Below are 25,468 nucleotides of genomic sequence, written 5' to 3' on the forward strand. Positions count from 1 at the left end.
GATCAAAATTATTTTATTCAGCACCAAACAGATTTCACCTTTGACAAAAACAAAGTCATCTTTATCTCCTCAGCTAGCTACTTCAGCCTCTGTAACAATATACATGTATTAATCGCTTTGTGTTGCCAAAGTGTGAACAGATTGTAACGTGTAGCTAACGCAGCAAAATACTGTCAGAGAGGATAACGTCAGCTAATTCATCCAGACTCCAGGACGATCTGGATGGTAAATTAACTAGCTTGCCGTTTGCAAATGATTTTATCAGCTAACGTTACGAAGCAACCAACGCCAGATCCATGCAACGCAGCTAAGTCACAGCTAGCTGGCAAGCTTGCTCTTTGCAAATTACTTTATTAGCTAATGTTTCAGAAACCTTCGCCGGGTTTCAGAATCCATCAGCTTGAAGGGTTTTGATTTAAAATGATCCACCTTGTTGAAATGTCTTAAAACACTCTTATTCAACTTAAAAACATTAAAAGAAAAACCTTTAAAAGAAGAAAAACACTTTATGTGTAAAAAGAGTTCACAGATGAAATGAAGACACAATAACAGGAAGCTGATCTGAACACATTAATAAAGTTTGTTCAAGATGCACCGAGGAAACCAAAATCCAGATGAATGATCATTTATTATCTTCTGCACACGAGATAATAAAATATCTTTAGGACTCTACAGAGCCTCCATAGTGACGACATTAGTTCTCTAGATTGAGTGTCTCATATTTCATCTTCGCTATGGAGGGAAAATAAATGACTCTTTGAAGTGAAGTGATAACGTTTACACACAAATAAAGCAGTTTGAAATGTTGAACACCTGAAGAGAGAAGGACCAGCAGCACCACTAGCTGCTACCACCTGATGACAGGAGGCAGCGACATGTTAAATATCTGAAAGCCTCCAGCTGTTTTCACCCAGATGGGTTCACCTGGACCGGTTCTGGTCGTACCTGCAGGGAGCAGAAACCACATCAAGTTAATGTGATATGTTCCTTTCAGCGGTTAAACTGTGATACAGAACATTACAACACTTTTGTTAACATCAGATTATTCATTTTAGTGCAAAGAAATTCAAACGTCTTTCACGTTTTCACTGCAGTTTTCCACAGAACGGTCAACGACGTGTTTTCTGAGTGTTTTAAACGCCTCCTCTGTTACGTCTGAGGATCTTTCTCTTTGTTGATAAACGGTAACTTGAACACTCACTGTGTGACGCAGTCTGGGATCTGCACATGCTCGGTAGGGACGAAGTGAGAAAGATCCTGGAGGCTGTCGACAAACTGGAGCTTCCTGCTGAACTTAGAGCTGAGGGAGAGGAGGAGGAGGAAGAGGAGGAGGAGGAGGAGGAGGAGGAGGAGGAAGAGGAGGAGGAGGAGGAGGAGGAGGACGAGGAGGAGGAGGACGAAGAGGAGGAGGAGGAGGAAGATAGTTAGTTTGGCTTCTGGGTTTGTACCATAGACTGTAAATTAAGATGGCCAACATGATAGCTCCCCAAAAGTGAAGCTAGAACATCTGGATCGCCCCCTGGAGGCTGGTTGCAGTATAGCTCATAAACCCCGCCCCCCTCCATGTTAGTGGATGGGACAAACTAAAAAGTCAAAGTTTTTCTGTCATTTTAGATAGTTCTTATCATGCTGACGCTAACGTAGCAGACCTGATGAAAGGTTTGATGATGGTGATGAGGGCCTTGATGTACCAGGTGGGATGAACCACGTAGAAACCCTTCAGGTTCTTCCTCAACCTGCACACACACACAAACGGCCATTATCACACTGTAAGGGTTCAACCAGGCCGTCCCCCAGGGGCCAAACAGGAAGTGAGACAGGAAGTGATCTAGACGTGGTCAGGTGTGTGACAGAAGAACGTATATTGATAAGAAGTGAAAGTCGTTAGTTCGTTCCATATCAACATCGGCGCCCAGCAGCAGAGCTACGCTTCCGCCATTTTTGACTGAAAGCAACTACCAGACGCAGTAAAACGTCCGCCTACAAAGAGACGTACAAAAGTAAAACTAAATTATTTCTATTCTATTGTCACATTTTACTGAAATGACCTGAGTTGAACAATAAAATATTATAAATATACTAAGAGTTTTCAGTCCAAAATGACGGCAGCGGCTGTGGAGTTTCATCTCTTTGCTTCTAGCCAGATATCAGCTTCACTTCAAACAACACACCTTTCCTCCTTTCCTTGTTTCCTCCTTTCCTTCCTTCCTTCTTTCGTCCTTTCCGCCTTTCCTTCTTTCCTCATTTTCTTCTTTCCCTCTTTACTCCTTTTTTTCTTTCCTTCTTTCCTCATTTCCTCATTTCCTTCTTTCCTCCTTTACTTTTTCCTCATTTCCTCCGTTCCTTGTTCCCTAATCACTTCAACAACACACCTTTCCTCCTTTCCTCCTTCCCTTCTTTCCTCCGTTCCTCCTTTCCTCCTTTCCTTCTTTCCTCCTTTCCTTGTTTCCCTCCTCCTGAGCTCAGTGATGAAGATGAGTTCTTCCTGCGCTACACTCAGAAACGTTAAATAAACTGAACATATTAATATTCATTAATATTCATTAAGGGGTTAACCAGACATTGAACTGAGGTTTATAAACACTCAGTAACCACTTTATTAGGTACACCTGTACAATCTAATGAATCCAGAACTCATCATGAAGTTTAAATTCATTTCTCTGTTTCTTACTGAGGTCCTAGTTAGCGGAGCTGTTGTACTGTATACTGAGACGGTTCACAGTGAAGATCTGACGCCTCCTACAGGAAGACGACTGGAACAACACCTGACCACCGTGACTTCCTGTCAGAGAGTGAACAGAGAGTTTACCTGCGGTCGATGGTGGTGTAACACTCCCTCAGCCAGCCGATTCCTGGGAGTTTTTCTTTCTGACCTCCAGCACAGAGATACACCATCACATAGTTTTCTGCCACCATCAGATCCAGAGTTCCCACTGCGTACCTGCAGACAGACAGACAGACAGACATCACGACTTTTAATCATCTAGAACAACAGCTAGACGTCGTCAACAAGCAGCTCAGAGCCTGTTAGAGAGCTACGGAGCTAAAAGACTGAAGCTTACGCTAACAGGTTCCAGGTAACAAGTCAGATGTTGGCAAACCAAACGCTATCTCAGCTAACCAAAGCCTGAGCTCTGATAAAGCATCATCAAGGACACATGTGCTAACGTTAGCATGTAACCCCACAAGATAACGTAGCTAGAATAATGACATGCTAACACTAAAGGGTCAAAGGTCACAGATGATAAACTGTTTACCTGAACAGGTTATCCATCACATACTGGTAATTCTCCAGACTATTCTGCGGCAGGTAACAGGAAGAAAACACGATGATGTCATTCATACCGCCTCCATAGTAACCTGAGAGATGACAGACAGAGGAGGTACATCAGGTAACCGTGACCACCAGGTGAAGCGTCAGACAGGTGAGTGGGGAGAGGAAGGCCGAGGGGAAGTCGTCTGACACCGTCGACTCGCTGCGACCTGGAGAAGGTCAACGTTATTCACCGAAACACAACAACTACTACTATTATTATTATTATTATTATTAATGTGTTACCTAGAGACAGGCTGAGAGCCGGAGCCACCAGGACTTTCTTCTTCTTTGGTCGTGACAAGGCCAGACTGCTGGGAAGAGCTGCAGACAGGAAGTGAGGTCACACACATTCAGTCTGGCTACAGGAAGAGCAGCGGGCTTTGAAGCCGGTTTGACGTAGCGGTCAAACGGTGGAATTACAACTTCACATTTATACCTTACCTCCCAAACAAACACTGCACTACTAAACAGTGAGCCAACTCTTTTCCAATGACAGTAGCTCGCACTAGCTCCACCAGATGATGTCATACGCTAATTTGTGTATTGGTGACGTCATTGCGCATTCATTTGCGTAAAGCTTAGAGATTGTTTGGGTTACAATGAGGGACTGTGATTACTCTGAATCTTATATATAACAATATATATTTATATTATTATTGCAGACGGATAAACCCATAGATAAACTGTATCTATGGATAAACCAAGCATAGAATGAAAACTAGGTGCTCTTTTTAAAAGACTATTCTGGTTGTTTATCTTCATTCTGCTGTTCTACCACTTCTGAATCATCATGTTTCTTTCATAAAAAATCCTTATTGTTTTACTTTTTTGGTAATTTTAATATTTTATCCTTGTTTTAAAAAATATATATTTTTTAGTTTTTATCTGGATTTTTTTTAGCATTATTATATTTTACAATTTTGTATTTTTTTGTATTATTTGATCATTTCAAATTTTTTGTTGGATTGTATTATTTTTATTTATGTCATATTTTCATAATTATTTTTTAATGTATTTTTTATTTTAATATCTTATTCTTCAAATATTAGATTCCATTATTATTATTATTATTGTTATTATTTTTATTATTATTATTATTATTATTATTATTATTTTACCACCCACAATTCTGCCCACTGTGTACATCTGTCACAGGCTGATAGGACTAACTGAAATATGACATAACTATAAATTGTAATAGACAGCCTGTATCGATAAATTTGACTCTCAAAAATAAAATCATGTCATTAAACGATCCTGTTACAACTTTACATCACAGCAGAGTATAGAGTTCATTTAACCAAATTAAAGGGTTAATATTCAGTAGTAAACTCTCTCTCTGTACCTGGTCTGTCTCCGGGTTGGTGGTCTGTACCTGGTCTGTCTCCGGGGTGGTGGTCTGTACCTGGTCTGTCTCCGGGCTGGTGGTCTGTACCTGGTCTGTCTCCGGTCGGCGTCGAGGATTTCTGCTCTGAGACAAACTCGTCCTCAACAGCTCCTGAAGACAGGAAGTCAGAGAGGACACTGAGAGAGAAGAAGAAGAATAGGAGGAGGAGGAGGAGGAGGGGGAGCTGCTCTGGGTACATGAACACATTCATGTTTACAATAACCTGACAGATGTAGTTTAACTCTTTCTGTAGTTAAATGTGAAACAGAAGATCCATATGACGGAGATTTAAACTGCTGACTCATCATAACTACAAAAAATTAAAGACAAAAATATCTTAAACATACATTAAGAAAACATTATTATTTACTTACTTATTTTATTATTATGTATTATGTATTATTATTATGTATTATTTTGTATTATTATATCACATTTATTATTATCATGTAATATTTATTATTATTATTAATATGTATTATTATTATTATTATTATTAGACTGTAGCTCAGCAGGTGACAGCGTTACCTGTCTGGGGGTCAGACTCGTCCTCTGGTTGACCTGCTGGGAGACAAACAGAAGACATGAAGAAGACGGACGGAGTTTCACGTGAAGAAAAGATGACGATGGACTCGTCTTCCTCACCGTCCTCTTCTTCTTCTTCTGTCTCGTCCTTGTCTAACAGAAAGAGACGAGCGTCAACAGAAAGCTCCAGAAAGCAAAACTAACAAATAGAAACAGATAGAATACGATAGAAAATAGAATATTTAATAATGAATATCAGAAATCAGTTTAACCAACTAAACGCTGATAAAAGCAGCGATAATAAATGACTTCCTGTCTGGAGGGAACAGTTTGGTACCTCTCTGATCATCAGGAGCCGTGCTGGTAGTTAAAGTAGTACTAGCAGCTGCAGTAGTAGTCGTAGTCGTAGTATTAGCAGGACTGGTAGTATCAGTAGTAGTAGTTGGTGACCTGCACACAGAAACACTGTGAGACATTTACAGACTGAATGAATCCAGTGACACTATTTACTATTTAGTACTGCACTCAAGTACACGGTGGTCCGAGAGACTTCAGCGCGTGGGCTAGCGTAACGTAAGTTAAGTGCATTATGGGATAATGTACAGCGAGTCGGTCATTGTCGTTACTCCCTCGACAATACGTGCGTAAACGCGAGGTTGAAGTCCAATGAAAAAGCCCTGAGTAATAGATTTATCACAGCGTGCTGTTGATCTTTATCCAATCACAATCAACCGCCTAAGTCGCCTAATTCAGATGAAATCAAACATTGCGTCCTGAAAACATGTTATTTAGTAGCTTAAACAGTATGTGAGATATTTTAATATGTCTGAAACCTCAGTGTGAAACCAATAGTATTACATAGAAACATTACCGTATGCAACTGCACACTACGGCGGCATAAATATCCCACAATGCAATGCGGTAGTGACGACAACGTTCATAACAGACGTTGACGGACGGCTCTGTAACGTCAATAATGCATCGATTTAACTGTAAGTATCAGATTTCACTTTGCTGGGTGTAATATATATTTTATATTAATTCAGACATTTTGGTCACATGAGGTTGGTTACCATGGTTACATGTCTCCAACCTGCGAGGAGGCTCTCAGGAAGTGACGACGCAAATTTCTGCTGCTGCTGTTTATTCACACTAAAGTATGTTGAGCAATAGTACACATATTGAGTATTTAGTAGTACATAGTATGAGATTTGGTACGAAGTCCAAGTGATAAACTGTGAGTGGATGACCTCTTGACCTCTGACCTGGAGGTGTCTTCCTCTTGTTCTTCCTCTCTGGACTCCATGTTGGTCCTGCTGACAATATGCTGAAAGGTTATTATGGGATTTTTTCCCCCAATGATGCCAAAAACATTCTGCCTGCTGAAGGTTTAAGGGAAAATCTTTGAGATTATTAACTTTAAATAAACACAGAACATGATTTTTTTTTCACGTTAAATGAATTAATTCTATTAATGTATAACTTATATAACATGTAAAATGCAGCCTGCTGTTTACTTCTGTCAACGTTTTTCTGAAACATTTTAATTGGGTGAGTACTTCCCTTCATACATGAGGATTTATAGGTTGTTGTTGTTTTTTTTAATAATACTTTATTTCAAAAGTTCAATACAGTATATTCATATACATGTTCAGATTTTTCATTACAATTCTGCAAATATATTTTACAGTATAAAAATAAAATAAATTATACAAAAAATAAAATGAAAGGAAAAGATGAATAAAAAAAATCAGGGTCTGTTAAACAACTGGAATACATTTAAAATCATTTTTGAGTTTTAAGTTTTCAATCATAGTCAAATACGTTTTAAAATCTTTAAAAATAAAAAAAATAAAAAAATAAAATATAATTTTAGATAATAATCAAATTAATTATGTAAATCTCATCTGCCGAGAAAACTGGGTTTGTTGACAGTAATATCTCAATCTTTGTTAGTATGATATGTTTCTCAAAATGTTTTGAGAAGTTCTGTAAATTAAAGAATGAAAACAATCTACAAACACGTGTTCAATAATCTGATTTCTCGTATCAGACGGTCAAATAACTCCTAACTGAAGTCGACCGTCCACATATACGTTTGGCTCCGTGTGTTTAAACTTGAGTTAGTCGTGGTTGTGTATTCAGCTCTTATCTCAGAGAGTCGAGGTTACAGAAGGAGACGGAGACGTCGAACACAAACTGATCTCCGACGACACGATAAAGATTTAAAAAGAAAAGGTTAAAGACTCACAGCAGCTCTGCTCTCTCTGGAAGCTCGCTCACACTCAGCCAGGTGAGGTGAGACAGGTGAGACAGGTGAGACGAGTTCAGGACAAACAGCCGAGATCACTGCCGCTCACCTGGAGACTCGCCTGGTGACATCACAGCGACGTGTTAATGAGTTTACGAGAGGACTCTACCACCTCACCTGTCCGTCTCTCTCTCTCTGTGTGCTCTGAGACAACAGGACGGCAGAGGTGTGGCGTGTTACCGCGGCGAGGGCCCGACCCTGTTACCACGGCGATTATGACTGTACAAGCAGGGGTGGGAACAGCAGCGTGCATGCCCCTACCTGCCTGAGTACACACCTGTGTGATGAGTCTTTACTTCCCTGCTGTGTTTGTGTATTCGGAGGTTAACGGGTTAAAAACTCAGTTTGAGAGATTCTGATTGTTGCTGACGAGTTGAGTCGAGTTTTATTCCGACTGACTTTGGGCCCGACGGGGTTTGTGACTTCACAGAGCAACAGGATGAACATGTCTGCCGTCACGCTAGCAGCTCCGAGGCTGCACGTTAAGGGTTAATGTGTCAGATGTGGCCTGAAGTTTAATTTAAATCATTAAAATAAAAAACATTATCAGCAGGATGTGATGTTGTGTCACGGAATAAACAACTGTTTGTGTCAACGGTGTGTTGTGTTGCAGAGATTTCTACTGAAATGAGCATGCTAACCAGCTAGCATGCTAACCAGCTAGCCTCGGCCCGTCCTGTCTTGTAATACCATTTGTACCTCTGAGAGGTGATAGTGAGTCACTGTAGCGTCCAGTGTGACCTCAGTCCACCAAACATCAGACCGTCACATTTTAGTGAACTACCCGTTCACTAAAAGTCAAGCTCCGCCCCCTTTTGGGGGACAGAAAAATGAAGATCTCATAGTCTTCAATCTGACGTATGTTTGGATTGTCATTTTGTAATATATATATATATATATATATATATATATATATATATATATATATAAGTGTAACAGACCGCAGAGAGCGGATCCTCCCGGCCGTCCAATCAGAGCTGCTCTTCCTCCACGGCGTGCGTGTGCACGTGCGCGTTGAGCGCCGCCTTCCACCTGAAGCGGAGCTGGCACTGGGAGCACTGGTAGGGTTTCTCTCCAGTGTGGATCCTCATGTGCTCCACCATCTTGTCCTTCCTGCTGAAGCACTTACTGCAGTCGATGCAGCGGTGCGGCCGCTCGCCGCTGTGCGACTGCATGTGTCTCTGCAGGTGATTGGCCGACACCAGGCGCAGGCCGCAGAGCGCGCAGGCGTGGCGTTTACTGTCTCCCGTGTGCGTCCTCAGGTGTAGCACGAGGCGTCCTCGCTCCCTGTAGCTGCGGCCGCAATCCCTGCATTTGAAAGGACGCTCGCCGCTGTGGACGCGCATGTGGCTGCTCAGGTGCTCCTTCCTCTTGTAGCACTTCCCGCACTCCACGCACTGGTGGCGCCGCTCGCCCGTGTGCGTCAGCATGTGGCGCTGCAGGTGGCTCTTGGCGCAGAAGCTGAGGCTGCAGAGCTGACAGGTGAAGGGCCTCTCGCCCGTGTGCGTCCTCATGTGCTCCGCCAGCGCCTGCCGCTGCAGGAAACATTTCCCGCACTCGTGGCAGCAGAACGGCCGCTCGCCGCTGTGCGTCTTCAGGTGTGCCGACAGGATGGCTTTACTCTTAAAGCGTTTGTCGCAGTTGAAGCAGCCGAACGGTTTCTCACCCGTGTGCGTCCTCTGATGGATCCGCAGTCTACACGGCCGGTCGAAGCTCTTCGGACACTCGTCACACTGATGCTCCTTCTTCGCTTTAGCGTCCGGCGCCGGAGCTTTCGGCTCGTCGGACGGTTTTCTTCGTCTCCCTCTGCGGCTCCGTGGCGACGGCGGTTTTGGACCGGGTTCTGGATCCTGACGCGGGTCTTTATCACCATAGTCTCCATCCTCTTCCTCCACCTTCACCTTCGTCTTCTCGCAGAGCTGCTGCTCACAGGTGCCGCCCGCAAGGGATTCTGGGTGATCAACCCTCTGCTCCTCTGAATGGAAACAAAAGGAAACATGAAGTAAAGGATCTGAATACTGCTACTTCTTACTTGTAACAAAGTATTTTCACAGTGAGGTATTAGTACTTTTACTGAAGTAAGGGATCTGAGTACTTCTACTTCTTCCTTGTAAAGGAGTATTTTCATAATGAGGTACTAGCACTTTTACTGAAGTAAAGGATCTGAATACTTCTACTTCTACCTTATAACAGAGTATTTTCACAGTGTGGTAAGTTACTAGTACTTTTACAGAGGTGAATACATCTTCAACTGCTACTTATAACAGAGTATTTTCACAATGGGGTATTAGTACTTTTACTCAGGTAAAGGATCTGAATACTTCTACTTCTTACTTGTAACGAAGTATTTTCATAGTGAGGTATTAGTACTTTTACTGAAGTAAAGGATTAGAATACTTCTACTTCTTCCTTGTAACAGAGTATTTTATATATATATATATTATAAGTTACTAGTACTTATACTGCAGTAAAGGACCTGAGTACTTCAGTCTGGTATTTGATGACAGTAGTTTGAGGTACTTGTGGCTCCATCGTGTCATATTTAATGTACTGATGTACCTCGTTGTGATTCTGGAGGTATAAATACATGAATCCTGTGATCTCACCTGTCTCTGTCTCTGTCTCTGTCTGTCCTCCAGCTCGTCTCCTAGGCGACGGCTCCTGTCCAACATCTGGTTCGTGTTTCATGTTCTCAGTCGGTCACCAGGACAACCACCGGGAGGACCACCGACCGGCTGTCCGGAGAGACAACCGCTGACAACATGCTAACATGCTAACAAACATCCGTTTGTTTACTTCCGGGAAACACCTTCACAATAAAACGATGACCGACGTGTTTTGTGTTTGAAATTGACGTTTTAATAAAACATAGTAAACTAAATAAGGACTGAATTTCATAAACTATTCTGTAGAAAGAACACAAAACAAATACGATACATAAACAATTACAAAAACTATACGTTTTTAATGGAAAATGCCTTCTGTTGGATAAAAATAGAAAACAGTAGAATCTTATGTTTATAATATTTGTTGCAGTATTTTAATTATCAAAATGTTCCCTTTTTGTAGAGCAAAGACGAATTTTTCTTGTTTTCTTTTGACGCACAACACACTGCTAACCTTTTATTTTGGAGGGAACATTGTCTTCATATACTTCCGGTAATATTTCAAATTAAAACTGAACTTATTAAGACGTTTTTACTTCTTTAAAACTGAATTAATTCTGAATTATGGTGAATTTTTTTTCTCTTAAAAACCTCTTAAACTGTGGAGATAAACAATTATAACCCCCTATAGTCAGAACTACTAATTTATCCATTAATTAACCCCAAAGGTGCTCTGATAGTGATTCACTGTAACTGTCACATACAGTATATGTCATAAAATGTAGCAAACATAAAATTACAAATAAATGTAGCCATTAATTTATTGATAAAATATGACATAAATTGATATTTCTATGTTTAATTTGCTTCTTTATTTATTTTTGTATTAATTCCCTTATTTATTTACTCTTCTGTTTAATTTTCCCTTTTATTTATTTATGTATTTATTCATTTTATTAATTTTTAAATTAATTAATACATTTAAAAAAAATCTATTTTATATTATTTTTTCGGGTTTTGCCTTTATTTGACAGAGATAGTGATAGTCATGAAAAGGGGCCGTTGTTGCTGCATGGCCTGTTTCCGGTGGCATCAGAACCTAAATTAAAAATGTAATAAATATATAAATAAATAAAAGGGAAAATAAAACGGAAGAGTAAATAAAGAAGCAAATTAAAACAGAAATATCAATTTGTCACATTTTATCAATTAATTAATGGCTACATTTATTTTTAATATTATTTTTGTTGCATTTAATGACATATTTAATTATGTATTGGGTAATTTATTTAAAAAATGTTTTTATTTTGGCAGTTCCATCCTCCATACCCAGATATATGTAAAATTCATATTTCATATTTTAACTCCACAGAACCTTAGCATTTAATGTACAAATTCAACTTTAATCTGGGAAATTATCTTTAGACTGATCAGTGAGCTGAAGACTCAATACAAGAATGATGAACGATCAATTAAAAACATGAAAATTACATGATTTTATTAGTTTTACAATCACGTTGTTAAATATCAGAATCAATAAACTGATCAGCAGATGATTGTTTTGGTCGTCCAGAGGAGTTTTAATCTTCATCTCTTTGTCCGTTTCAACTGTCTGATAATAAAACAAAGAATCAAAACTAAAATCTGAAGAACATCAACAGATCATCTTCACTCAAGGGCCACTTACTAGTTCCTACCGGAGCTTCATGCTGTTTTTAATGTTTTATTAAAGCTCTGAATTGTTTTTGTGTATGAGATGTGATAAACCTTCCTCACCTTGAATCCTCTTCATCACCACGTTTTCTGGACGGCTGGGTGTTTCTCACTAGTGGAAAGTAACTAAGTACATTTACTCAATTACTATACCTTTTTTTCTTTTCTTCTTTTTTAAAAAATATTATTTCTTTTTTACTCAAGTATTATTTTGAGGCACTTGTACTTTACTTGAGTATTTCCATTTTCTGTTACCTCATACGTCTCCCCCACTACATCTCAGAGGGAAATGTTGTACTTTTTACTGCACTACATTTATCTGAGAGTAACTAGTTACTTTTCCGAACCAGATTTTACTTGATACATGATAATCCTATAAAATATAATACTTTTTAAAAACTGTAATCAGTGGCTCCCAACCTTGTGACCTCTTACTTGTGACCTCTTACAAAAGGCCCAAAGACGTCAAATGATCCAATATTTTAACAAAAAAAATCAATGATTTGTCCAAAACTATGAATCAGAACTTCGTTTCTTCTTCTTCTCTCCCTTTAATCATCTGACGACCCCTCAAGTTTCTCTGGTGACCCTGTGGAGGGGTCCGACCCCTAGGTTGGGAACCACTGGACTAGCTCTTTACTACTGCTCCTCCTCTCTACTGCTCCTGCTCCTCCTCCTCCTCCTCCTCCCGCTCCATCCTCCTGAACTTCTCCAGTAGCGCCTCCTGGTTGAAGCCACCGTCCAGCAGGCAGCCTTCCACCAAACAGTTCCTTGGTGCCGACGGCGTCATCCTGGAGTCCTCCTCCAGGTTCCCACAATCCTCTGCTCCCAGCTGCACCTGCAGCCGCCGGCGGTGGTGACGAGGGTCGTCTCTGCTGACAGGAAACGTGTCACAGGTCGTCACTTCCGATTGGTCGAGCTGCTCCTCTAACTCCCGCCTCTCAGACAGGAAGTGGTTGAGGACAGGAAGGAGCTTTCTGCGAGAGGCCAGAGCGTTGCCCTGGTGATAAGCCAGGATGTCCTTATATGGGCTGATGACAGGTGAGAGGCAGAGGGAGGGGCTCTGGCTGTTCAAGAGGGCGTGGCTAATCTGGAGGCGGAGCAGATGATGATTTATCAGAGTGATGACGACCATGCAATGCTAATCACAACCTTGATGCTAATGCTACATTTAAATCTAAAACACATTCTTAATTTTAATCTTAATCTTAGTCTCAATCCTAATCCAGTTCCAGTCCAAATATTAACCCCACATTTTTATACTTACTTTAAGCTTCTGTTCCTGATAAAAAACCTAATCCCCATTTTCAATCGAATTCCTATCCTAAATGTTATTGTAATCCAAACACTAATCCTAATCCCACTCAATCGTCATCCCAGTCCATCGTAAACCTAATCCTAGTCTTAATCCCTCTTTATTGGTACTTACAAAATGTATTCCAGTCCAACTATAAACCTAATCCAAATGTTTACCCTAATCTTAATTTTAATCCCAGTCCTTATCAAAATCTTGATCATAATTTTATTTTGAATACCAGATCCAAAATCGTATCCAGATCAAACATTCAAATCTCTTTCCGGATATCAATTATAATCCCAAATTTATTCCGAATCAAAATGCTAATCTTCATTTTAAATCTAATCCTAGTCCGAAATGATCGCAGCCACCACGCCTACCTCTTGCCTGTACTGCGAGCTGAAGCTGTAGACCGCCAACTGCCTGACGGGCTCGTCTGATTGGTCATTGAAGGAGATCGTCATGGCGACCACAGCGTCCAGCCTGCGCGCGTGACAGACGTGGCAGAGCTCCTGCTGCAGATCCGTCCTGCGTAAAAACAACTAGAGGCAGAGACGACAACTCGTGAAACTACAACTCCCAGCATGCACCACTGTCCTGCTCTATAGCTTCCTTTCCTGTTAGTAACCATGGTGACATGTTTAGTGGGCGGAGCGTTAAGTGGAGGCAGAACACGTTAGTTAACTCTGGCTAGCAAGTATTGTTGAGTTAGTTTATCTATGAAATGACTGAATATAAAGGAACAGGTCATGTTATTGAGTTAAAATTATGAGAATATAACTACACTATTGTGAGGTTGTATAGTTTTACACTACACATTATTAATACACTACAATTATGATTATACCACAGACACTGAGCTCATTAATATTAATGAGTTGATTTTTACATCCAGACTCATGTAGATGCTGCTGACAGCGACTCTCACGTCGCCGACGGCAACCAGCTTCATGTCCTTCAGGAGGATCTGCTCTGTGGACAGACCTGAGAGATACACACACACACACACACACACACACACACACACACACACACACACACACACACACAAACACTAGTTTTATTTCCATCATAAATAACACCTACACTGTCTGATGTGTTAACTCTCTGATTCGTCGTCTGTTTACCTGACAGGTCAAACTTGGCTGAGCGCAGGGAGGTGTGAAGAGCACTGCTGTGTGGCAGGTCAGGGAACTGCGTCTGCAGCAGTCGGACCATCTGACGGTCTTTGACCGTCCACGTACCGACACTGTCCATCACCATCACACCTGCAGGGGGGGATATACAGGACACATTCACACCTGCAGGGAGGACACATTTTGTATTTGTTTGATGACTGTGGGGTACTGCTGACTGTACAACAAATTGCCCCTAGGGGGATAATAAAGTTTTCCTTGACCTTGACCTTGACATACTGGAGACACATTCATACCTGTAGGGAGGACATACAGGAGACACATTCATACCTGTAGGGAGGACATACAGGAGACACATTCATACCTGCAGGGAGCACACACAGAAGACAGATTCACACCTGCAGGGAGAACATACAGGGGATAGATTCCCACCTGCAGGGAAGACATACAAGACAAACTTTCACACCTGCAGGGAGGACATACAAGACAAACATACACACCTGCAGGGAGGACATACATGAGACACGGTCACACCTGCAAGGAGGACACATAGAAGACAGATTCACACCTCACATTGTGTGAATGTGTCTCACCGTACAGCAGCAGAGCCAGTTGTCTGTCCAGGATATCAGGCGCTCTGGACAGAATCCGCTCCGTTACCAAGGTGGCGCAGCATCCCACCGTCTCCACGGCGACAGGACAGGAGAAGGAGGCGGTCCTCTGATGGTGGTCGATGACCTCCACCACCGCGCCCTGCAGGACGCTGTCGGTACTGAAGAACAGGAAGTAACCCTTCAGGTTAAAGTGATCGGTTCATGTTTAGATTGTGGTGTTGTGATGTTTCACACCTTGGCAGGACGTCCTGGTCCACCAGGGTCAGCGCCAGCCTCCTGTCACCATGGAGACGCGCCAGATCCACCTCGTCTCTGAACACCAGGGTCTCCGTGGCGACGCCGGACTCCCTCAGCAGCAGGAGGACATCGGCTCGCAGGTGGAGCTGAGACCGAGGAACGTTGAGAACCGGAAGAACCACAGAACCGCCTGGAAGACCAGACGACGTCTGAGAGAAAGAGGTATGATGTCACACTGTCTGTCCAATCACGGTGGTATCCTAGCAACCACTTTCTTCTTCTGTCTATATGAAAAGCTCTTACCCTGGACAGGAAGTAGGCCATCGCCAACGACGACACCACAGAGTCCAGGTCACATGACTCACTGCCCAGGACAACGTGGACTCTCTGGTTGCCACGGAAACTGGTCTTGAGGGAGGAGTTACATCAAAACCACTATCAGGTGACATTACAACTGCTATAAATACTGTGACTGTTTTAACGTTGTTCTGTCTTACTCTCGTAATCTGTGAAGCTCTTTGAACTGTATCTGTATGAAATATGCTATACTAATAAAGTTTGATTGATTGATTGATAGTAAAGATAAAGTTTTATTCGATTTGTTTCTATTCAGTTTATACCACGCATATTTACGTTGATATATTTACGTTGATATATTTACGTTTCATTTTACTTTGGAAATATTGCTTAATGTTTATTTAGAATAATAATAATACATGTTATTTGGTGGCGCCTTTCAGGACACCCAAGGACACCTTACAAAGATCAAATTAAACATAGACAGATAAAAACAACCGGACATGACAGAGACACATTTATGCAGACACGTATGATGAACTGATAGACACACTACAGAGAATAGGCCAGTTTGAACAGGTGAGTTTTGAGGAGGGATTTGAATGATGTAATAGTGTCAGACTGCCGGATGTGTGGGAAGGACACGACTCTTATTTTGTGGTTGAATGTGCAACCTGATATCAAGCTGTTCACTGTTTACCTGAAACCTGCAATCAGTTGAGGATAAACAGGACAGGAAGCAAATATTGACAGAGAGACGGACAGAGAGACGGACAGACAGGGTCTACGACTCTGTATGGAGAGTTTTAAATCTGTGTTTTCATTTTGTCACAAGCTGTTTCAGGCTGAATCATGAAGCGGACGTGAACTGTGTCAGCTGTCTCAGTGACCTTCAGACCTGCAGAACCAAAATCAAACGTTCAAATATTTGGATTTGATATGTGACATTAAAGTAAAGAGGACGCAGCTCTTCAGCCCGGTGTAAAGGTCTGTGACGACTCCCGAGAGCTCAGCATTAACACAGCTCTGGGGTGAAAAATGAAAGTCTCTTATGGATAAATAAATAATACTAGAAAATGCATTTCCTGCTGAAAATGCGTGGGAATGCTGACAGATGAAATTAATAGCAAAGCATTGCTGAAAATACAGAAATCAAAGGTGTTGCACTGATGAAAAACTGAGGAGCTGAAAGCTGAACTACATTACCCAAAAAAAAGCTGCCTGTATTCAGAAATTGTGCGTTTGAAACAAGCCGTCAGGATTTCTGTCCACTTGTGATGTCACAAATATACAATATTTACACCATTACACGGTTTTAAAAGTAAACATTGTAAATGTGTCCCAGTTTATTTCCTGTTGCAGTGTATGTGAATGACATCAGCTGACAGGAAGTAAACATGGACCCAAACGGTTGCCTAACTAATTCCGTTGAAATGCACTAAAACGGAGCGTATCAGACAGACGGTAAATACATGTATATTCAGACAGACAGTACGAGAAAAATAAAGTTTTTTTTTTTAACATTGCAGCATGTAAACATGTTCTAGTAGAAACACAAAATATAAGTATGAACCTGAAAATGAGCACGATATGGGACCTTTAAAAATATTAACATTAAAACAAACCGAGTCAACTTTCATATTCACTCTGACAATGTGAGTCTTTAGATTAGAAATACCATGTCAGTCTATTTATGTCTACTGTTGGAAATATATCATGAAGAATAATATGGCAATGCTTAAACTATTATGTTACGAGGTCATTGGGTTGAAGATGTTTAGACTAAGAATTATAATATGAATATTGTGGCGCCTGAGGGACTTCTCGTGCAGAGTCACAAGGGTGGGACGTCATAAACATATTTTTGTGTAGATAGAACAGTCTCAAGGATACAGCCTTAGGGAAGAAACAGATAGGGGGGGAGAGGACAGAATGATATGAACAGTAGACAGCGTTGTTTAAGGATGGAGTCAGATAAGAAGAAGGTCACATTGACATTGTGGAAAAGTACTAAGACTGATCAAAACTCTGCCCCTCCTTTCGAACAATGTTTATGGCTGTGTATAAAAGGCAAATGTGAAGAACAGCTCGGGGTTCATTCACTGCGAACTGATCACGGTATTACATGGTATCAGGGACACATTGATGAATCCAGAATTCTGTAATAACTCTGTGCAACTTTGATGAATATATATACGGAATAAATTGATACTAATTTTAACATAATTTGCAATCTTTTATGATTTTAACTCTGAGCTTGCAGCTGCCTAGAAGATAAACCAACACGCATGAAGGTGACGATTTCCCTGAGGGAAATTCCTTCAATTTGGTGACCCCGACGTGATCTTCGGAAAGAGCGAAGAGCGAGCCAGAGACCGGACAACTCAGTGAGAGAGAGATAAGGGTACCCTGACTACAAGGCAAAAAGGTAAGCAGAACCTGTTAAAACAAAATCTGCATATTGGCATAGGATCTAAATTTATCTCTCTGGCTGAGTTTGAAGCATCTCTGTTTGACTTTTGATAAATCAAGTTGCATAGTTATAAGGATCTGGGATCCGCTAATGATCTGGGATCTTAGTTAAAAGGATCTGGGATCCGCTAATGATCTGGGATCTTAGTTAAAAGGATCTGGGATACTATATAGTGTTTGGAACACTAATAAAAAGGATCTGGGATCCGCTAATGATCTGGGATCTTAGTTAAAAGGATCTGGGATCCTATATAGTGTTTGGAACACTAATAAAAAGGATCTGGGATCCGCTAATGATCTGGGATCTTAGTTAAAAGCGTTTGGAATGCTGCGCTTGGAGCGCTAGAGTAGTGCGCTTGGAGCGCTAGTTTAGTAACGTCTGGGACGTTAGAGTTTAGTAAAAATAGCGCTTGGAGCGCCTGTATGAGTGTACATTAATAACTAGTATTCAGAGGAAAATTAAAACTTACTGTTGATACTGGGCCAACATCGCTGGAACATCAAAGTGTCCAGTAGAAGCTTATGTTGGTAGAATCACAGCGAGGGGCATAGCGACCCATTTACTCTGAATCTAGTTACTGTCATAAACTGAATAAACCTGTGTGAAATAGTACTGGACAAGAATGGATGGAGAATTTGACAAAGATTGGGAGGAGAAAGGCGGTTGTAACAAAAGTGGGTTAACCTTCGGCCAACAGTGGGCGAAAGTAAGATTACATTCATACGGCATCTGTACAGGGGGATAGAGCGCTGTTGTGGGAATGAAGAAAGTGATTCTCCCACTTCGAGGGTGGTTGTGACAGACGTGGCAACAGGGCAGGTGTTAGACGACCACTGTAGAATCCACGGCTAGCACAATACGGTACCAAGGATGTTCAGGGAACTCAGAGGGATAACATCAATAATAATAATAATAATTATAATATTGCTATCTTTTTTCTTTTGATCCAGTGGACTGATCACCCACTGGAAGAAAAAGAAAAAAGAGGGGGGGAAAGAGTAACTAGAAGTAAGACCTTACTGGAGATAAAGGTACAACCACCTGTAGAAATCTCAAAGCAAAAATCTTGATAAAAAAGATTATTTCTTTCTTTTATTTATTTTTATTAAAAAATTATTTCCCTTCCTTAGTCCATGACCCCTAAATAAAAAGTACATTGATATTGAAGAGATCTTGAAAACTATTTTTTAAAATAGATGCAAATCATAGTAAACTCAAAGGATTGTGATAATCCACCTCAATTAATGTCGCCTAAACATCAAAGATATGACCACCAAATACAGTAAACAGTAAAAGGTATTTGACCAACTTGACGTGTGGGTTAACGAGTGTGGATTTCTAAGCACTGGCAGTTTTAGCATAAGACAGCTCCAAGCTTTAAAAAAAAAAAAAAAAAAAGTAGAAAAACGGTGGAACAAAGCGGTATTTTTACAAAAAAGAAAGCCCAAAAAGACGTTGAGAACCAAGCAAAAACTTTAGCTAAAATAAACGACATTTATCTTGCATCCGTAACTAAATTAGGACATCAATGGCCAGTAAAAAAAAAAAAAAGAGACTAAAAAAAAAAAGAACCAAATAAAACCCCGGACGGATGTTTTATTGTACAGTATGTTGATGACTTGCTCATAGCAGCACCCTCGGCCGAGGTGTGTCTGTCTCTGACGCATGCTCTTTTGTTAAGACTATATAGTTGTGGCTATAAGGTCTCTAAAGAAAAACTCCAGTGTTGCAGAGCGCAGGTATCATTCCTGGGAGGGATAATTACAGCCAAAGGCACTGCCATGTCACCTGCACACAGAGAGTCGATGTTGCACCACCCAAAACCACTAGTGAAACTCTCACCCAGTCCTAGCGCACCCCCACCACCAAACCCACATACTAGCCAGCCACCACATTACATGTCCCTCCATCAGCAGTACCCACCTGGCCCACATCCCAACCCCCCTCCTTATCCTCCTCCTACCCCTAGTCCGGTACCAACCCCACAGGACAGTGATTATACAAACAAAGTTATGGCACCATTGTTTCAAGTGTTAGGTGGTACTTTGGAACTTTAACCCCTACGCTACCTCCTTCGGTAATGATATTAGACAAAAGTATCCCATACCAGCGGGTAAGCTCCACAGCTTGGTGTTTAAGATTAAGAACGGGGAGAGTGGACGCACGTTCATAGAAAGAGCAAAGACAGAGTGGGTGGGGGCTACGAGGGTGAACCCAGATAAAGAATCACAGCAGCCTCTGTTCAGAATAGCTCTGTTAAAACATGCTCCGGAAGGAGTTAAAAGAAAGATACCCAGATGGCTCAAATTTTAACACCAGCTCCAGCCCCGCCACAGAATCCTTATCCACTGCAGGGCCCGCCACAGGCTATATATCAACCCCAGTATCATGTTCCTTACCAAGCTGCCCCATATCAGCAGCCCCCTTATCATGAAGGCCGGAATAGAAGCAGAGGGAGAGGAGGAGGCAGGGGGAGGGGGTATGCCCAACCAAGAGGAGGCAGTTGTTACATCTGCGGAAGCCCGGATCACTGGGCACGTGACTGTCCTCAGAAACAACAACAGAAGATAAGAGGGCCTCCACAGCAGTCATATCAGCCAACAATACAGACTCCACCAAACCAACAGCTAGCTCCAATGCAGGCATACAGCGGATACTCTGTGCAGGGACCTCCACCTGGTCCATATACACCAGGGATGTTCCCATAGGGGTGCCCGACGGAGATGGAGGGGCAGGGGCTGGCAGAGCCCTGTCTCCAGTTGACAGTGAACGGAAAGCGAAGATGGTTCATGGTGGATACGGGAGCACGTTACTCCACCTTAGCTGAACCTATGTGTTCCCTTTCCTCTCACTATGTTTCCGTTTTGGGATTTTCCGACACTGAACAAAGACTGCCTTTTACTGTTCCCCTTCCTGACCTCGGTTACAGACCATACTATTTGAAGGTTAATGCTCTTGTGTCAGCTCTCTCCTATACAGGTGACAAACCTGTCACCCCTGTCACAGAGGACGTTCCAGCACCTGAAGGCCCCCCGGAACACCTTTGGTTGAAGGTGTTAAAGAGGAAGTGGTCGGAGCCACGGTGGACGGGGCCTCATAGAGTGACAGCGAGGACAACAACGGCAGTACAACTTGAAGGGAAAGGCGGAGTTTGGTGGCACTTGACCCAGTGCAGCTCAACAAAACATCCAAAACCAACGGCAGACTTCATCAGCGGAGGGGTGGACAACCCAGATGAACCGGACCAAGGAACAGCACCAGGGGTAGATGCAAGCATCTCTGCAGGGACACCAGACAAGAGCGCAGAAGAAGACACGTAAACACGTAAACATTGAAGCGTGACTAATGACTGAATTTTTTGTTTTCTATACTGAATTTTTTGTTTTCTATATATATCACTGTAAAAAATATTTTTGAGCTGTATGAGACACAATTAAGGGACGGAAGGTTTCAAGGTCTTGCCTGTTTTACAGATAAAACACGGCTTAAAAGTAAGAAAAAGGTGACTCAGTGAAAGTCTTATATGTTATATGTTGTATTAATTATTGCTTTATATATCACGGTAACAATAGCTTATTTTTTATTCATCTTCGGGTAGAGGAGTAGGGTTATCAGGACATTAATCATGGGATGGGTAAATAAAGCCCTAGTGGTATTGGGCTCAATACTACTAGTGGGTCTTATTCTATATTTTCTAGACTTCTTACCAAGACAAGCGAGCAAACAGGTAACCAACCAGACACACCCCAATCACACTTTGACCAGAACAAAACGAGACATACCTCAACGTAGAACTAAAAGATCGAGTCAATGTACTTCTAAAGAATTAGAATTAACATATACATTTGGTAGCAACACCAGCTATCAGATAGATTTATGCGACATTATTGATTGCGGGGGGTCTGATAGGGGCCTTCAATGGCGTGGTTATGATTTGTACACATGCTCATTCCACAGCCGATACAGATGGTGTCCGACATGGGATACGGTGTGGGCCTATACAGGATCACACTGGAATCCTGGTAGGAAGTGTCCAGCTAATCGTCTCTGCATGTTCTCCCATTTTTCTGTTATGAGAGGTCAAATACAGTCTGGCCTACCGCGAGAGCATCGGGACACTCAATCAAACAACAAAAATAACCCTCTGCTGTTCACTATTAAAAATCTTAGACAAAACCCACTGAGGGGAGGGGATTGCGGATCCAACGACACAGGACGTATAATAATAGGGGTAGATCAATCAGGAACTGATAAAATGGGGGTAATTAGATTCAAATTCTTACCGGAACCAAAACCAAAACAAAGTCAAACGTCCACCGCAACCTCAGTAACCCCCACAGCACTCACCTCAACACAAACCCCAGAACAGACCGATCCACGAGTAATAAAAATAGATTTTTAACTACAAATGACATCATACGTATAGCCACGGGATATGGGGATAGAAACATCTGGCTTGATTGGATGACGTTTACTGCAAAGCAATACAATGCAGGTAATTGTTTTGCCTGCTCAACTGCACGACCCACTCTATTTATGGTACCCGGACCGATACATATGGACGACCCAGAGGGGTGGGAATGCATGCAACAACTTATAACATCCGGATCAAATATAACCGACACATGTACTAGACTAGACAAAATATATCCACCCCTAAGGAAAGACATCCAGCCACCAATGTTTACTATAAGAAAAGGGGACTATGTATGTTTTAATAGAACAGGCAAAATTAGTGTAACAAAGGGAACCGCTAAGTGGTGTAATGTATCCTACGATGTAACAGGAAATGAAATTTCCAATAACTGGACTCAGGGCCGAGGTGATCTTTTCTGGTATTGTGGAGATAAAATCTTAAGAGTCACGTTACCAGCCAATTGGTCGGGAGTGTGCTCATTAGTCCGGTTGGCAGTACCTATGACTATCATAGGATTAGATAAAAGACAAAATATACGCCAAAAGAGGAGTTTTGACACCTCTGCAAATAATCCCACATACATAGATGCTATTGGTGTACCTCGGGGAGTGCCAAATGAGTTTAAATTAGCTGATCAAATAGCTGCAGGATTTGAAAACTTGCCCCTGGTGTCCGCTTTGTTTCCTATCACACCCAGTAAAAATGTTGACCGCATTAACTACATCCACTATAATGTTCTCCGTTTGACTAATTTAACCCGTGATGCAATTGCCGGACTAGCTGAACAAATGGCTCCTACGTCACTGATGGTGATCCAAAATAGAATGGCATTAGATATGCTGCTGGCAGAGAAAGGCGGTGTATGCTCAATGTTCCAAGACTCATGTTGTATTTTCATCCCCAACAATACAGCACCTGACGGGACAGTGACCAAAGCATTAGAAGGACTTAGGACATTATCTGACAAAATGCATGAGGATTCTGGTATTGACAGCCCGATAAATGATTGGTTAGACCGTACTTTTGGGAAATGGAAGTCTATGATAGTTTCTCTGTTTTCCTCTATCCTCGTTGCCATTGCATGCCTGATATTATGTGGTTGTTGTTGCATTCCATGTATTCGTCATCTCAGCGAGAGAGTAATAATTACTGCTATAGAAAAGAGACAACCTGACAACCCACCTGCTTATCAGATGAGCATGCACACAGCGGAAGAAGGGGTAGAAAGGCTTAATTTAGAGTACCGTGACACAGACCCAGATTCAGAGGGTGGTAAGGGCTTGAACCTCATGTGATATATTTCTGTGAAGTGAACTTAGACAAGTTCAAAAGAGGGTCTGTTGGAAATATATCATGAAGAATAATATGGCAATGCTTAAACTATTATGTTACGAGGTCATTGGGTTGAAGATGTTTAGACTAAGAATTATAATATGAATATTGTGGCGCCTGAGGGACTTCTCGTGCAGAGTCACAAGGGTGGGACGTCATAAACATATTTTTGTGTAGATAGAACAGTCTCAAGGATACAGCCTTAGGGAAGAAACAGATAGGGGGGGAGAGGACAGAATGATATGAACAGTAGACAGCGTTGTTTAAGGATGGAGTCAGATAAGAAGAAGGTCACATTGACATTGTGGAAAAGTACTAAGACTGATCAAAACTCTGCCCCTCCTTTCGAACAATGTTTATGGCTGTGTATAAAAGGCAAATGTGAAGAACAGCTCGGGGTTCATTCACTGCGAACTGATCACGGTATTACATGGTATCAGGGACACATTGATGAATCCAGAATTCTGTAATAACTCTGTGCAACTTTGATGAATATATATACGGAATAAATTGATACTAATTTTAACATAATTTGCAATCTTTTATGATTTTAACTCTGAGCTTGCAGCTGCCTAGAAGATAAACCAACACGCATGAAGGTGACGATTTCCCTGAGGGAAATTCCTTCACTACACACACACACACACACACACACTTTTGCTGCAGCGCTGCTCGCCTTCAGGAATTCATCCATGTTTGTTTGTTGTTTGTTTGTTTTCCTCAAAGATCCACAGTCAGTCAGATCAGTAGAGTCTCAGCTGACTGATCTGAGGACAGTAACATCCACTGTCAAATTAAAACAACAGCATTTCATTGTTTGACCTATCAAAATAAAACCCTTGCAACAGGAGGTTGCCTTCTTTTAAGGAGGAACTTCTCTCAGCAGTCTTTAATGTGATGTTATGAGATGTTGTATCTGATAGAAACCACAAATTTTATGACAAATTCTACTATATTCTATTCTTTACTACAAATGTCTTTGTCATATAACAATTACACAGTCCACACATCAATTTAATTTAATTAAATTTAAAAGTCCTGCCAGACAGTTTATTGTCTTTTCTTAACAGCTGAGATATGTGACTTTCTGTACAAAAGATAAGAAAAGATACAACCTTTATTTATTTTGGAGGAAGTCTTTGTACCCATGATTCTATATATAAATATATTTATATTCATATGTATATATACTAAAATAAAATAGAAAATATAAAGGTAAAAGTAGCAAAAATTAAATAATGGAGTGTACAAACGATGATGCAATACATTACAGGCTATAGGACCTTTCTGAGATTTGTTTCAAATGTGAAGTGCATTACAAATAAAATGTATTATTATTATTATTATTACTAATATTATAGAAAGAATAAAACTGTGAGAAAGCTGCTACTGTTTTATATACTGTTAAAAGGATATTTTACTGTATTACAAATGTCACAAACTACAAGCATAAAAATATGTATTGTTATACAAATATAATATAAGTAGTAAAGGAAATAATATGATGATGAATATTATTATTATTATTATTAATAATAATAATGGTGTAATTATTGGTGTAATTATTATTATTATTAATAATAATAATAATAATAATAATAATAATAATAGATAAATAGGTTAAATGGAACATCTCATTTTAACAAAGACAATTCATTTTCTCAGCATTCAACAAAACAAAAGAAATCCAATGAGCCTCAGTCCATGTTGTTTTTTTGTCAGTACAACAAAATGGACAAAATGATTTATACAGACTGAAAATTAAACCCAGAGGACATTAAACGGTGTCATTAAACTGTCTTTAGAA

The 25,468-nt window shown here is 40.9% G+C and overlaps 3 protein-coding genes and 1 long non-coding RNA gene across 5 annotated transcripts; 1 reads left to right on the top strand and 3 right to left on the bottom strand.

The window, feature by feature from the left end:
• Nucleotides 1-3,419, bottom strand: LOC141754170 (BCL2/adenovirus E1B 19 kDa protein-interacting protein 2-like). Its single transcript, XM_074613075.1, has 5 exons — nucleotides 3,258-3,419; nucleotides 2,810-2,941; nucleotides 1,650-1,736; nucleotides 1,202-1,300; nucleotides 1-945 (listed from the first exon to the last, which is right to left on the bottom strand). The coding sequence occupies exons 1-5, from the start codon at nucleotides 3,341-3,343 to the stop codon at nucleotides 921-923; spliced, it is 429 nt and encodes a 142-aa protein (XP_074469176.1). The 5' UTR covers nucleotides 3,344-3,419; the 3' UTR covers nucleotides 1-920.
• Nucleotides 3,420-7,102: 3,683 nt separating this feature from the next.
• Nucleotides 7,103-10,285, bottom strand: LOC141754149 (uncharacterized). The gene is made up of 2 exons (XM_074613045.1): nucleotides 10,146-10,285; nucleotides 7,103-9,514 (listed from the first exon to the last, which is right to left on the bottom strand). Exons 1-2 carry the CDS (start codon nucleotides 10,225-10,227, stop codon nucleotides 8,511-8,513), a joined length of 1,086 nt encoding a protein of 361 aa, XP_074469146.1. The 5' UTR covers nucleotides 10,228-10,285; the 3' UTR covers nucleotides 7,103-8,510.
• Nucleotides 9,401-10,426, top strand: LOC141754178 (uncharacterized). Its single transcript, XR_012590571.1, has 2 exons — nucleotides 9,401-9,541; nucleotides 10,179-10,426. It is a non-coding gene; the product is annotated as an uncharacterized LOC141754178 (long non-coding RNA).
• Nucleotides 10,427-12,057: 1,631 nt separating this feature from the next.
• LOC141754591 (exopolyphosphatase PRUNE1-like) lies at nucleotides 12,058-24,475 on the bottom strand. 2 transcript variants are annotated; one of them, XM_074613741.1, is made up of 8 exons: nucleotides 24,317-24,475; nucleotides 15,446-15,550; nucleotides 15,140-15,351; nucleotides 14,885-15,063; nucleotides 14,283-14,423; nucleotides 14,045-14,139; nucleotides 13,536-13,697; nucleotides 12,058-12,948 (listed from the first exon to the last, which is right to left on the bottom strand). In XM_074613741.1, exons 1-8 carry the CDS (start codon nucleotides 24,353-24,355, stop codon nucleotides 12,514-12,516), a joined length of 1,368 nt encoding a protein of 455 aa, XP_074469842.1. In that variant the 5' UTR covers nucleotides 24,356-24,475; the 3' UTR covers nucleotides 12,058-12,513. The 2 variants fall into 2 exon arrangements, with proteins under 2 accessions (XP_074469842.1, XP_074469843.1); XM_074613742.1 differs by having other exon boundaries at nucleotides 15,446-15,545; nucleotides 24,317-24,454.
• Between the last annotated feature and the right edge of the window lie 993 nt (nucleotides 24,476-25,468).

Source organism: Sebastes fasciatus, chromosome 17 (assembly GCF_043250625.1).
Source record: "Sebastes fasciatus isolate fSebFas1 chromosome 17, fSebFas1.pri, whole genome shotgun sequence".
NCBI lineage: Eukaryota > Metazoa > Chordata > Actinopteri > Perciformes > Sebastidae > Sebastes > Sebastes fasciatus.

Bases quoted from the DNA above. Each gene is read 5' to 3' on its own strand.
- LOC141754149 (XM_074613045.1), bottom strand. From the start codon at position 10,227: ATGAAACACGAACCAGATGTTGGACAGGAGCCGTCGCCTAGGAGACGA. The intron at 9,515-10,145 runs GTGAGATCACAG...GTTTCCATTCAG, and splicing joins AGAGACAGAGACAGAGACAG to AGGAGCAGAGGGTTGATCAC.
- LOC141754170 (XM_074613075.1), bottom strand. From the start codon at position 3,343: ATGAATGACATCATCGTGTTTTCTTCCTGTTACCTGCCGCAGAATAGT. The intron at 2,942-3,257 runs GTAAACAGTTTA...GTCTGTCTGCAG, and splicing joins GTGATGGATAACCTGTTCAG to GTACGCAGTGGGAACTCTGG. The intron at 1,737-2,809 runs GTAAACTCTCTG...GTGTGTGTGCAG, and splicing joins TACACCACCATCGACCGCAG to GTTGAGGAAGAACCTGAAGG.
- LOC141754591 (XM_074613741.1), bottom strand. From the start codon at position 24,355: ATGGATGAATTCCTGAAGGCGAGCAGCGCTGCAGCAAAA. The intron at 14,140-14,282 runs GTAAACAGACGA...TGTATCTCTCAG, and splicing joins AGCCAAGTTTGACCTGTCAG to GTCTGTCCACAGAGCAGATC. The intron at 13,698-14,044 runs GTAAAAATCAAC...CTCTGCCTCTAG, and splicing joins GCATCTACATGAGTCTGGAT to TTGTTTTTACGCAGGACGGA.